The 13,802-nt window shown below is 43.6% G+C and overlaps 1 protein-coding gene across 2 annotated transcripts in view; it reads left to right on the forward strand.

The window, feature by feature from the left end:
- The window catches only part of RHBDL3 (rhomboid like 3), a gene marked incomplete at both ends in the record, with an annotated part of 43,117 nt that extends 33,780 nt beyond the window's left edge, over positions 1-9,337 (forward strand). For both annotated transcript variants that reach the window (XM_079544145.1, XM_079544146.1), the window contains 6 exons: positions 432-656; positions 1,376-1,524; positions 4,948-5,060; positions 7,256-7,356; positions 8,291-8,351; positions 9,066-9,337. In XM_079544145.1, coding sequence (XP_079400271.1) covers positions 432-656; positions 1,376-1,524; positions 4,948-5,060; positions 7,256-7,356; positions 8,291-8,351; positions 9,066-9,337 — 921 coding nt within the window. The remainder of the gene's footprint in view (positions 1-431; positions 657-1,375; positions 1,525-4,947; positions 5,061-7,255; positions 7,357-8,290; positions 8,352-9,065) is intronic.
- Positions 9,338-13,802: the final 4,465 nt, after the last annotated feature.

The following is a 13,802-nucleotide window of genomic DNA, read 5'->3' on the forward strand; positions in this document are numbered from 1 at the left end:
TTTGCCAACGAGGATCAGAACATACAGGTTAGATGCTGTGAATGTACCTACTGCTGCGTTCAAGAAATTTCCTGCCCCTGTTGATGGAAGGTACAGGGAAGTTCAGTGCATCAGGGGAAGCCAAGGGAAGGAGGCTGGTGAATGGGCTGGAGAGTTCAGCTGGGTACATCAGCAGCCTCTGCTCTGCTTTGCCAGTGTTCTACTCTGACCTCATTTACTGGTCCCAAAATAGTGAGTCCTGCAACTGTTTGTTCTTGCACCCTGCGTAGGTCACTTTGTGATCAGACTGAGGCTTGGTTCCTACAGCTCGAGCCCGATGGCGGTTCTCCTGACCGCATGGGTCTGGTGCTGCCAGATTGGTACTAAACTCCCTGAAGGTTGAGCCAGGCCTTCCTTCGTCCTCATGATTTCCTGTTTTTCTTTTTGCACAGATGAGCAACAAAAGGTCGAATAGTTTCCGCCAAGCCATCCTTCAGGGCAACAGGAGGCTGTGCAGCAAGGCGCTGCTGGAGGAAACAGGGCTGAGCCTGTCACAGAGGCTGATCCGACACGTCGCATATGAGACCCTGCCGCGAGAGATAGACCGCAAGTGGTACTACGACAGCTATACCTGCTGCCCTCCACCCTGGTTCATGATTACCATCACCATCGTAGAGGCAAGTACCTTATTTAATGCCCTGATTCGAGGAACTCACCTCACGCTGCCGAGGTTTTGATGTGGGCTGAACAAAGGCCATCGTGGGGCTGGTCTGGATCCAGACAAGGATGAGCATGAGGTTGAAATGGCTCTTTTGACTTACCTACGTGTATATGTAGATTATGTAAGTGGAGGCTGTGTTTCTGTCTGTCTTCATGTGTGGTTATTAGTCATTGAAGCAACTTGTGTATGAAACTACAGAATTTGGGAAAGTAAAGCTAAATTTTTTGAAAAGTGAATATCTGGACAGTTTAAGGGGTAGCTCAAATAATAGAATTAGAAATAAACTCTTGTATGGTTACCTCTGCTCTTTGAATGGGGAGAAATTGGAGGGAGCAGAACTGGACTAAAAATTCTGACCTGCTCATTTGTTGCTCACAGAAGAGCTTTGTGCAGTAGTTAAGTGATGCTTTGGAATAAACAGAGAAGGATATCCTTTGGCACTCTGAGGGTGCTGAGCTCCTCTAACTTGGTGACTGATCCGTAATGGAAAGCCACATATGGAGTTAGGCTGATGTGTTGCAGGTTTCTCAGAACAGGGAACATACATGCTGTATAGCTGTCAGGTGGTAGAAAAATTTGTTTTTCAGTTGACTTCCTTTCATGATTTTGAGTTTGCAAAGTGCTTTTCACTGAGAGAAGGCATTTGCTAACCAAGGAATCTTCCTGCTCTTCTAGGTTGCCTTTTTTCTTTACAATGGAGTGGTGCTAGACAGATTTGTGCTGCAAGTCACCCATCCCTTATACCTGAAAAATGCATTACTTTACCATCCTCAACTCCGTGCTCAGGCTTGGAGGTACCTAACCTACATATTCATGCACGCAGGGTGAGTACTTACAAACTGCAGAGATTTTCCAGAGGCAGTTCAGGTTCCTCAGAGAGTGGGAGGAGAAAAGGGACTGAATCAACTCAGAAATCAATTGGGGAAAAAAATGGAGAACACGCAAACAAAACCAACCCTAAATTATGTATCAAAATCTGAAGCTGTTGTGGAGTGTTGGGCAATGAGAGGCAAACCTTCACAGCTGTCTAAAGGGAGGAAACAATGTAAGGAACTTAATAGATGCTGCTCCTGTCCCTGCACTTTTGGGATCACACCAACCTCTTAGAATGCACTTTCCTGTGCTTCCTAAAACTGACCTAAAGCTGAAGCCCATTGTCTGTCTAGAGGAGATGTGCAAGTGATGTATTGAGTCTGAAAAGATGCTAGACTGATATTTAAGAACTAGATATTGTATTTTTGGTAGACTTTCTAGTTAAGGTTGGAGAAGTGGATGAAATTTCCCATGCCTACTCAGTGTCATCGCTTAGTAATGCTGTCTCTTCTGTAGGGGCTGGGATAATGCCTAGAAATCTGAGACAAAGCTGGACTCCCATTTTGTACAAACTGTACTAACAGTAGTGTTCCTTAAGTTCCTCAAGAGCTGACAGTCTCATCTGGACAGATGGACAGAGAATAGTCCATCTAATGTAAAACGAAGGTGCAATAAAATAAAATATATTGTCCTTCATCCCATGGGAGGTATGTAGCAGAATGAAGAGAACACAAGGCATGGGGATTCTAATTCTGTGCTTGTGGACTGTGCTGGTCCTCTCAGGATTCAGAGAGACTTAATTATGTGACGTTTGTGATGCCATGGTGACGAGTGAATGTCACGGAAAAGTTCACCGCTGTACAAAACACTCTACCCCCTCAACGTGCTTTCTCAGATCGTTATCCTTACACATTCCTGGCAGATAATTGCAATTTTCTTTAATTTTGTCACTGAAGAATCAGAGCAACAAGCTTTTTAACAGTGGTTTATAATTTGAAACTGAATGAAGATCCTTTGTTCTTAAATAGAAAGCTTATATTCTCACCAATCAATGATCTCCTTTAAAAGGCCAAAAAGATCAAGCAGATCTTTTCCTTTTTCTACCAGGAAGCTGATGTCCCTTCTCTGCCATGGAATTCCAACCTGTGCGTAACTGCCCATAAGCACAAGATGTGCCCCAGGTTTCTGAATAAAAATTATGGTTGGAATAGAGCAGACTTGACCCAAGGAGAGTAGAAAAAAAATTATAGAGGAAACTTCTAAATGTGGTGACATCTGTACTCTGCATTCTACATTCCTCCGGTAAATTTGATTACAGAGGCATCAGTCTACAAGTGCAGACTGTTGTGCTTAAATGTGAGGCTGGTTATGTAAAATGAGAATTAGAAAGGTGAGGAAAAGTGGGTTTGTAGAAAAGAAGGAACACGATTTTAACTCACGCAAACTAATTTGTATCTGATTTTCATTCTGTTCCTGCTGTAGTCCTACTGTTTCACTTCTATAACCACAGATTGCTCGGGAATTCGTTTCAGAGAAGCACCTGCACAATTATAATTTTGCAGCACTTAAATATCTCCCTGTGTCCCCTGTGGCATTCTTTCCTATCTGTGCAAAGTTGCCCTAACCTATAGCAGGCAGTGCCCTGGCATTCTCCACACTTACTGTCTGAAAAATACATTAGCTTTAATTCACACCTGTGGCTGGCTTTGCCACGAGCAGTGGTGAAATTGTTGTGCAAAAGTCTCATTGCTTTTGTGATGGATTCCAAATTCTCCAGCTGTTACAGCCTTCAAAACAATGATGAGTCCTGCTGGAATAATAAACCCCGTGACTTATTTGCAGTATCTGGAGTTAGGCTAACTGCTCGTTTATGGCTAACACATAACGTGTAAATCTCCTTTCGTATCAAGAGGGGGGATAAATCTTAGAAAGATAATAATGCTTGTAGTGGAAGTCCATCACTCTCTGTTTTTCAAAGGAGAGGTTAAGACAATGTCATGGGGTTTATTGTTGTCTTGTTTCCAGCTGAGACTTTAAGATGGTAATATGGACTGTTGCTTAATTTAGTGCACTTGGTCTGTGCACTGAAGTCAGAAGGTGTCCAAAAAGGCGGCAGTTGCTAAGGCTTGGCTGGCTGTTTCTCTAGAAAGATCCCAAAAATGCACGGACTTTGTGATGGTCCTGGTGCAGGGAGCTTTGTCGAGAGCTGAAAAGCCAGGCAAAGTTGTAAATTCTGCCCTTTGCTTTCATGGAAAGCTGACGTTGATTATCTGAGGCCCACACATTTGTAACACTGCCATAACTAATGACTTGCATTGATTCCCAGTCCCGTTTGTTTGGTCCCAGGGAAGGAGAAAGTCTTTAATAAATCAGGGAAATTGTCATTTCAAGAATGACGCATTCAGCACCAGCAAAGGCTAATTATATTTTATGGGTGCTTATTGACTATGGAGCCTTCAATGCTATTAGCATGATGGGGAGGAAGAGTGAATAGGATCGCTCCTGCAAAGTCTTTTAAGAACAGCTGTGATTCGGGGCAGTCACTTTCGGGCTGGGGATAAACTTTGCTGAGCCCATACAAAAGCTGCCTTTGAAAAATAAGACCCAGTGCTTTGTGAGAAAATGTCAGGCACCGCCTCGTGACACTGGCTGCCAGCTGAAGCTTCTTTCCTCCCCGTGTAAAAGGGCATTTGGGTGCTTTGACTCCTTTCTGTGATCTCTGTTTGACCTTTGCTCATTGTTCCTAATTTAATTCCCGAGTTCTGTGAACAACCAGGATCGGAATGAGTGCCAGAATGCACCCATGCCCAATGGCTTCAAGAGCAAGATGATCAACATACTTGCTTACTTTCCATAATTCCCAGTGATGGTGAATTATGGTGCTGAGCGTCCCGTGCACAGAGAGAAATTTACTCTTAGAGAAAAATTAAGTGATAACAAACTCATTAAGATATCTGGAAAGGTCATTTTTCTGCAGTGTCATTTCTAGCAGCTTTTTCTGGTCCAACTTCAAATTCTCCTTCATGAGACAGTTCTATCATTAGTGCATTTTATCATCAGCATTTTTTTCTGATGTGTATGGGAAATTGCTATGGTAACACGAAGAAAGTCCAAAACAGTGAAAATTCATAGAACTTAAACCAAGTATTGCTGGGTCTGGCTGCAAGCAATCCGTTTCTTGTATGAAATATGACATAAAGTCACAGTGCATTAGCTACTTTGTGCTTTTTCCCACAGAAGGTGCTAGTATTGTGTGTTGAGGATGTGCCGTGGTGTCATTTAAATCTACCTGCTTTGTAAGCAGTCAGTCCTGGTGTTACAATCTCCCTTCATGGAACAGATGCTATCTGATCTCATTCTGAGATATCTCTGTCACAAGGGAGAAGGGAGACAGAGTTAGAAAAGAGTGCAACTGTTGTTTTTCCTCACTGCAGGATAGAACACCTTGGTCTCAATGTTGTCCTTCAGCTCTTGGTTGGGGTTCCCCTGGAAATGGTGCATGGAGCTGCGAGGATCAGCTTTGTGTACGTTGCTGGAGTCGTGGCAGGTAGGTTACACCTCTGCATGCCCTAGACAGAGAGGCATCTGAAAGTAGTCTGGGATGACTTTTGCGAAGAAGAAATGTTTTGTGACATTTGTGTATAGGAGAAGAGCAGTCTGATCTGTGTTTAGGACACTTGTGCCCCACTGTACATTCCTTGCAACCCATAGAAGGCTAACAGAAATGTGGCATCACAGGCTTCCATCGTCCTCCTGCATGAAGAACCTTTGTCCCACCCCACCCTGCCCCCAGGTCCTGCGCCAGCTCTTCCATTTGTCCTGCACTGTCTGGTTTCTACAGCCTAAGAAAGAAGTATTTGGTTGTATGTTGTGATCAGTGCAAAGGAATCTGGAAATTAATTTGATCATGAAGCTATAGGTTTTGATTGATGTTTAGTTTGTGCTGTACTTCTTTTATTTATGTTTGGCATTTCCAGCACTTTGGAGGTGATGAAAGTTAGCTGACAATAGATCAACATCTAATTAAAACAGGAGGAGAGTGTGAGAACAACAGAGGGCTTCACGGTGGAACCTGGAACAAAGAATTGACTGCCACAGTTCAAGATCTATGTAACTGGGAAAAAAATCACCATAATTTTGTTTTTTTCAATAATGAGCAGATAAAATCATTGTAAGATAGACTGCATTCCTGGAAGAGGCTGTGAAAAAGAATAATTGGATTAGGGCACAGGACAAGGCATGGTACAAGCAGCATCTCATTAATGCAGAGAGAGAAGTGAGCAGACCAGCTCTGGTGTTTCTTGCCTATTATTTTAATAAGCATTAAAGTGGTTCCCAGTCTGCAACTTTCCAGGCACAAAGTTTTCTACATAGATCAGTCTGCAAAGTCATGGGGCTTAATTTGTACATACACACTGCACATCTGTGCCAGGTAAGCAAAGCAAACAAGCACTGAACCTGCTATGATTGAGCCCAGGTGAGCACTGCAAGTTGATGGCAGGGGAAATTCTCAGTGCAGGTTGGAACTATGAATGTGGTTGGACAACCCCAAAGAAGCATTACATAAGCATAATACTTCTGTCTCTTTCTGTTGTTAGCCAGTTATTAAATGTGCTTTGTTCTTTGACGTATGTCAGGAGATGGAGGAAGGAGCCTGAGGATGTGGCGACATAAAGATAATGCAGCTCCTAAGCAATCAGGAATAAATAGTAAAATGTGGATACATGCTGCAGTAGCCACTCCCTACTTTTGTGTTTTTCTCATTTGTCTGGCTTTGACAAAAGGATATGTGGAAGTGTAGATGGAGAGATGCAGTTAAGTGCTTGGGTCCTGCAATGAGCGCATGGATTCTGATTACTCCTTTCTTAACTTCTGATTAACGTGTCCCTTAATGGCATTGCTTAAGAGCTGAGAAGTTTCAGGTTCCTATGGTGAAGAAGGGAGCTATATGCTGGTGGAAGCTCAGCTCTTTTTTGACCATAATCACCTAAACAGTTAGCCAAGAAGCCTATTGGAAGATTCTGTACTACTGATGACTCTCTCCAGAGTAGTCATTGTGATTTTTCCCCATTTCTGCTCATCACAAACGTCTTCATTATCCCTGCTTTGTGCACAAAGTCTGCCTTTGTCTCTCTTTATCTTTTCGGTTACCTCTAAAGTTTGCTGTATCGGAGCTTTGAGGAGATCCAGGCCTCTAATTGGGATAAAGAGAAGCAGTGTCTATGTTTGAAAGTATTTCTACTAGCAGTACCTTTATGTGATTGAACTGACATTTTGCCATCTCATGATGACTGCTTTCATTCAGGATATTTTTAGGAAGCTTTACTCTGCAGTTTTATAAGTAACAGGCTGAGCATTGATCAAAGTCCTGGGTTTAAGTGATCAGTCCCCAGTCTTTTAAAGTTTGCAAATATTTATCTTGTCAGTGTAAGAGCAACTTCTATTTTATCCTTTGGTGATGAACAGGATGAAGACACTTGTCCATCTTCCTTCTTTTTTTTTTTTAAGCAGAGTGTATATATACTTTTTGCAGCATAGCTTCAAAGATGCATTGCTCCCTTGTGCTGGCTTGCAGTCTTTTTAAGTAGGTACAAAAGAATTGGATTGATTGCTCTTTTCCCCCTTCCTTTTATTTATCTCTGTATTGCTGACCTGTAGCAGATGATGCAGAAATAGTGGTTATTGTAGAAAAGTGATTTTATTTGGCTGATAATTCTGACAAAGCCTTGTTCTAATTCCCAGGGTCGCTGGCAGTGTCAGTGGCTGATATGACTGCACCTGTGGTTGGCTCCTCCGGAGGCGTGTATGCCCTTGTCTCGGCTCACTTGGCCAATATAGTCATGGTGAGTAGCAGAATGCCTTTCCAACCTCTTTGAAGGTGAGCACCTCTGGGATTGGGAAGAGGGCCTGACCAAACTGTTGGTCATTCAGTGCTTGCTCAATAGTCTCACCCCAGTGGCCTGGTCCTGGAATACTACACTATAGTTGGTGGATTGGTGCATCAATGACTAACAGTTTGTAAGCTGACTCCGAAGGTGCTGTTAATTCAATATTTATTGGTATATTTGAAACTATCAGTTTTTATTGAATGGATTGAGAACTCTTTGGAAGAGAAGGAGCTGACGGCATCTACAAAAGTTGCAGAGCTGTTTCTGTTTGCAGTGTGTCATATCATGTTAGGAAGTACCTAAAGAAATTTTTTATTTGTTGGATTCTTTGTAGAATATCCCTTATTCCCTTTCATAAAACTCAAACTGACACTGAATTCTGATCATAACAGCGTTGCTGTCTTTTAGCTGTTTCACCTCATGAAGTACTTCATAAAGGTCAGTGAATATCAGCACTGTAATTTCTGGAAGATGTAGAAACAGCAGCTCATCCAGGGTCCTTACAAGGGCTGTGGCAAAGCCAACATGTCTGCCTGTGCAAGCCCTGAGCTTACCACTGGACAGCAACGGTTTTGCTGAGAATGCTGTTTTTCGCATGGTTCAGATTGCTGTGTGGTGGTACAGGAACACGCATCTGTCCTTTGCTAGCAGTGTCAGAGCAGAACAACCATAAGAATAATGGTAATTTAGTTCCCAGTGGGATCTGTGTGAGATGATAATGTGAGCTGGATGCGGCAATGACAGAGGGTTTGATGTATGTGCTCTGGAAAACACGTGCGTGTGTTGTGGTACTTTTATCAAGCCTAGAAGATGCTCTTCCAGTACAGATTTGAATGTAAAATCCAGATATCCATGCAGCATCACTTTGTTTTCTTTGTCTCTTTTCCAGAATTGGTCTGGAATGAAGTGCCAATTCAAACTGCTACGCATGGCTGTTGCCTTGATCTGTAGTAAGTATCGTGCAATACCTGGTGAACAAGCAATCCTGTCTCATTTGTCTTTGTCCTAAGGGTTTGTGCTGACACAGGGAGTTCTGACTTTGCAGCAGTTTTGGTAGGAACTTGCAGCTGGAACTTCCACATGCAGAAGTCACATCACTCTCAAATGCTGATTTTGGTTTTCAGCATAAGCATTTTTAAATGAGGATTTGTTGTTAACCAGCATCTGTAGCATATGGAATTGTGAAGATCTGGGATTTAAGCATCTCCTCTCTGAATTCACAAACAAACAGTACTTTCATAATGCTCATGTTTAGGCTTCCTGGAGCACTTGCTGTATGTACAACACCATTGTACATACATCAGTGAATTATCTTCCAGACACATCCCCAGGGTGCCCTGATGAGAGAAACCGGATTGTGTATTATCAACAGAAAATTGTCTTCAAATTCTGATTTTTTTTTTTTTTTTCCTTATTTTTATATAAACTTTGAAAGAGAAATGTTCCTTTGCCTGTCTACACTCTGACAAGCCCAGACCGCAGGAGAAATCTCATCTCTGTGTGCCTTACATAACCATGGCTTCCCAGCCCCCCTGTGCTCACTATACAAGGCAGTTTCTTTTTCACTCTTTTTGCCTCTTCAGAAGATGTGGTGCTGCCTTGCAAGGTGGAGTTGAGAAGGGATAGACTTAAACTATTAATTTATTTTGTCCTTGTTGTTCCAGTGAGCTTTGAATTTGGAAGAGCTGTGTGGCTGCGATTCCACCCCTCCGCCTACCCTCCATGCCCACATCCCAGCTTCATGGCTCACCTGGGAGGGGTGATGGTTGGGATCACCCTTGGTGTCATTATCTTGAGGAACTATGAGCAGAGACTTCAAGATCAGACTTTATGGTGGATCTTCCTTTCTATTTATCTAATCTTTGTGTTGTTTGCCATCTTCTGGAACATTTTTGCCTACAGCCTGTTGGATTTGAAGCTACCTCCCCCTCCTTGAATGCACAGGACAGGAGACTCTGGAGAGCAGAAGCGGTCTGCCAGCTGCGTTATACGAGAGAAGATGGAGGTTCTATTTTTGTATTTAACTTAGGGGAGGATGATTATTTTGAACACAACCGTGTGTGGAAGAAGATGCTTAAAGATCTCACAAGTGAATGGACCGATCAGTTTGTTATTAAATCTAGCAGGTACTGTAATGCTGGCTGGCCTGGGCCCTGCAGTTTCTTCACTGCTAGGGCTTCCATTGGGCACCTTGAACTTGGACATTTATCACATGGTTTGTTAGCACACATCAATATTCTGTATGGGATATTTGCATTTTCCTGGTCAGTGCTGGAATTACAGCCAATTGTTGAATGAATCTCCTCAATATTACTAAACACAAGATGGGAAAAGAGCAGTCAGTTACTAACTAGAGACTTGCATGACACTCCCAAGGCAGACTGGGTTTGGTTTCTACAGATACATTTGACTGTTCAGCCATACCAGTGCCACTGTCTAATTACTTGAATGGTTCCTTAAAATTTTAAGCCTTTGGTGGAACTTGTTTTATGCACCTTTGAAAGGGATCAGCAGAACTTTGTCACCCAAAGTGATGGAGACTGGTCTTTCAACTACAGGTCAAAAGAAATTGCACTATAAACCTTGGAAACTCTTTAGAGTGATGTGGATACTGGGCTAGAGGTGAATTTACCATGCGCGATTTACTTGATTTATACTTTTTTTTCCCAGCCTGTTGTGGCTACAGCTTGTGGCTGGGGTTTCTTTTTGAGAGATGGAGGAAAGGAAGGCAAGTGTTCAGTTTTGATTTTGTCAGTTGACAATGGGGTTTTCTTCTCACTTTATTTGGGGCTGTATTGATTTAATGCCTGGCCTGCAGTGATATCTAAGCAGGGATCTCAACTCTTCCAACAGGCTCCAGCTTTAGAGCCATTCAGTCTGTTTGAAGCCAACTTTGTCCACTGAAGGTAGTGGGGTTAAATCAGGGTGTGTGTCTGGCTTCCTCCTGAAATGGAAAGAAGTGTTACAGTGAACGTTGTGAAGTTCATAAAACTGGTTTTCAAATGGCTGCTAAAATCTGAGGATGGCAAGTCTTTCTGAGGCAATGGAAGTTCAGAGAAAGCAACAGTCAGTTGCACTGATGCCTTTTTGCTTAGCATAGGTCAAACCCAGATTTTAGTAATCTGGTTTGAAACACAGTCCATACAGCCACACGATGCGTGCTGCCTGAGTGAAACTGGGGGAACAGACTGGAATGTCTGCAGAGTGTGTGTCTGTGTAAGGTGCATATTCAGTTTTGCTTCTCACTTTGGAGAGCTGCCAAACTACAGTTGAGATACTTGGATGCCTTTCTTTTCTCTCCCCTTTGTCCACCTGGTTTGGTACCTTGTATAAAGCAGAAATGGGAGCCTTTGTAGACGAGCTCCTTTTTTCCTTTTTCTTTGCAGCTTGGTGCCCAGCCACCGCCAGCTTTCCGTGGCACATCTTGTGGGCAGAGCAGCAGCTGGCTTTTCTCTGTGGCTAAGTGTTTTTGTATCGTAGGCTTTATTCTCTCAGTTGTGTAATTGGTACTGCCAGATGAAACCACAAACTGGTGGGAGCCTGTGTTTCTAGAGGGGACGTTCCCAAGAAATCATCAACTGTAGTTCCCTTATTTGCCTTTATAGGAGAAATCTCTCCGGAAGGTAGAAGTTCTGCTCCTGTGGTATCTGCTAGTAAAAATCCTGTTGCCTCAGGGAAAGAGAAGGGAGAGAAGGAAAAGTGTCTCTACAGCTGGGAATAAGCGTTATGTGCAAAAGAACCAAGTTTTGCTGTTTGTGCACAGAAATGGAATCTCAGAGGGCACCTTTCTGCATGACTGGCATGTTTGTGGCCCTCAGATCGAGGGACAAGGGTCAGAGCTCTATTCTGTCTGAAGAAACGGGCTCATTCCCTGTGCTATTTCATCTCAGCAGATTGGGTCCAGGTCAGAGCGGTCACAAAACTTTATGTGCATTGCTTCAGGTCAGGAGCTGGTCAGCGAGTTCCATGCTGATGGAGATTGTCTCCCTGGAGAGCCATAGACAAGCAGGAGGGGGGAACTAGAATGCAGAGAAAAGCATGGCTAATGCCATTCTTTCCTCACCAATTGTTAAGCCTTTCTGAATACAGATGCCTTTAAACCAGATGTGAGCAGGAAATGGGAATTGCCAGATAGGAGCTGCACAGAGCAGTCCAGGTGCCCTTCCTTGGTCCTTCATCCATAAATGAACATAGTGAACACAAAGTAATTTTCTCCGAAAAACCTCTCACTGAACTTGTGAGTTGTTCATCTTTCCAGCTTCCATTCCTGTGTTCCCATCTGCTGTCTGAGCAAATCTGAAGCAGCCCTGGGGATCAGAGAGGTCAGACTCGAGCAGTACTGGATTTTTGTGGGTGAAGAAATGAAAGCCTCTTTTCATTCCTGCTCAGCAGAGCTGAAATATCTCCCCATGTATAGAGCAGATCGTATGCATAGCCTGTTCTCTACTAAGAATATCAGCTTATGGAGTCAGGAGCATTGTGAAGTGCTGAAGTTTTTTATAATTATGTTTATATCACTGAAAGTATACTGTGAAAACTTGTTATATTTTTACAGAGTATCAGGAAAGCCAGTTAACAATGTTTTTTAATGCACCCAGAAGTGCCACAGCGCTGCAGTGCCAGAGAGCTAACAGCAAACAGGCTTTGCTTTTACCTCCAGATGTCCTTGATGCTGCTGGCTTATGGCAGAGCTTTGCTGTTCTCCATCCTGCTCACTTGTGGTTCCAGCTGATCAGTGGCAGTGTGTTCCTGAAGGAACCATCCACCGACGACTGGTTTTGGTGGTCGCTTCAGTTATAGTCCAGATGCTGCCAAGATTTTACATTGCTCAGATAAAAAGATAAAAAGTGAATCTTTTGTGTGAATGTGCAGCTCCAGAACGGCAGACAAGGACTGTTAGCAGTGCACAGAGTCGAGATAACGCACGTTGGAGGAGTTTATTTCATGCCCCCGTCCTTGAGTGAGGACACAGCGCAGGCCAAGCAGCCGTTCCGTGTGTGATTGCCGGTCAGGCAGCACCGCAGGGCGGCTCTGCAGCTCCTTCGGGGACACCTGCCGGCCGCGCCGACACAGCGCACAGCCGCGCTGAGCCCTCGGCTCGGCCCATCCGAGCTGGGAGCAGCAGCTCGGACAGCTCTGGCAGTGGTGGAAGACAACCTGGGAGAGCAAAGTCCACGCGGCTTGCAGACTGCGCCTGTTATTCCTCGATTCTTGGATGCAGGTGGAGATTAATTTTGCACACATCAGTAATAACAGGAGGAGGAAGGAGAGGATGGATGGGAGCGGTGCTTACCAGGAACCATCGCTGACTGAGGTAGAGAGGGGTAAAAAGGCTGATGAATTCACTTTTTCTAAGTTTCTAAGCCAACACCTTTCTTTTTTCCCCCCATTAGTCAGTGGGGCAGCTTGGCACTTCTGTGGCACATTGCGTTTCTCCACTGCTTGCTCTTTCAGCAGAAGGAAGTATCTTGTCAGTGGGGACAGGGGAGGGTGGAGAACTTACTGCCTGAAGCTGCTGGACTAGACATAAAGCTTAAGGATTCCGTGTCCCAAGACCTTGCTTCTGCTGCATTACACTGCCCTTGTTTTTTAAGTCAATTATATAGCTTCATTTTGAACCGGGTGTGAAGGATGGAGTCTGACGCATTTAGAGCTGATACAAAAATAACAGCTATCTGCTGGCCTTATGTGGCTGCTGCTGTTTTGTGCCAACATTTAGGCTTACAGGATCACAGAGAGGGTCTTCACACATCAGTGAGTAAAGAAAACTTGAGTCTGTGTAACTGCACAGAGTTTAAGTTCCACGTTGGAAACCCCACTGGCTTTACCTGAGGTGGAACTAGAAAACATGAATGCAGTTCAACACCAGCAACCTCTGGAGGCAATCCAGGATCCAGAGAACAGAAACACCTCTGGGATTGTAGCCTCTCCGAATATCACTGCTGTTCTGTTTCCTTTATAGCAGGGGCTGCTTCCCACTGCTCTGTACTGTGACTCAAAACATTCCTCCTGCGGTCAGTGATGCCGAGAGCTGGTTGTAAAGGAAAGCAGTGCATTTTGCAGCTCTGTAAAGAACTGCACTAAAGACAGAAACCAAGCCCGTTCAAAGGTAAATGTACTTTTAATGTCATCATTAATCAACAGCACTTAATTAGAAAAAGTTTTCTAATGAGATATTCCTGAAATGCCAGTAGTAGTAGTTCAGAAAATTTATGTTTCAGGGTACTTGACAATACAGAGCACAAAATATTCCCCGGGCCTGATTCAAGTAGCAACATCTTTAATTTCTAATGAGCTTAATAGATACGTTAGTCACTGTCTCCTGACTCCCTCAGTGTCTCATTAATTGGCAAATAAAGCTAGTTGCTCAGCTTTTCTTTTGCTTACACTACTAACCTAAC

The sequence above is a fragment of the Tetrao urogallus genome, assembly GCF_951394365.1.
Source record: "Tetrao urogallus genome assembly, chromosome: 18".
Classification (NCBI taxonomy): Eukaryota; Metazoa; Chordata; class Aves; order Galliformes; family Phasianidae; genus Tetrao; species Tetrao urogallus.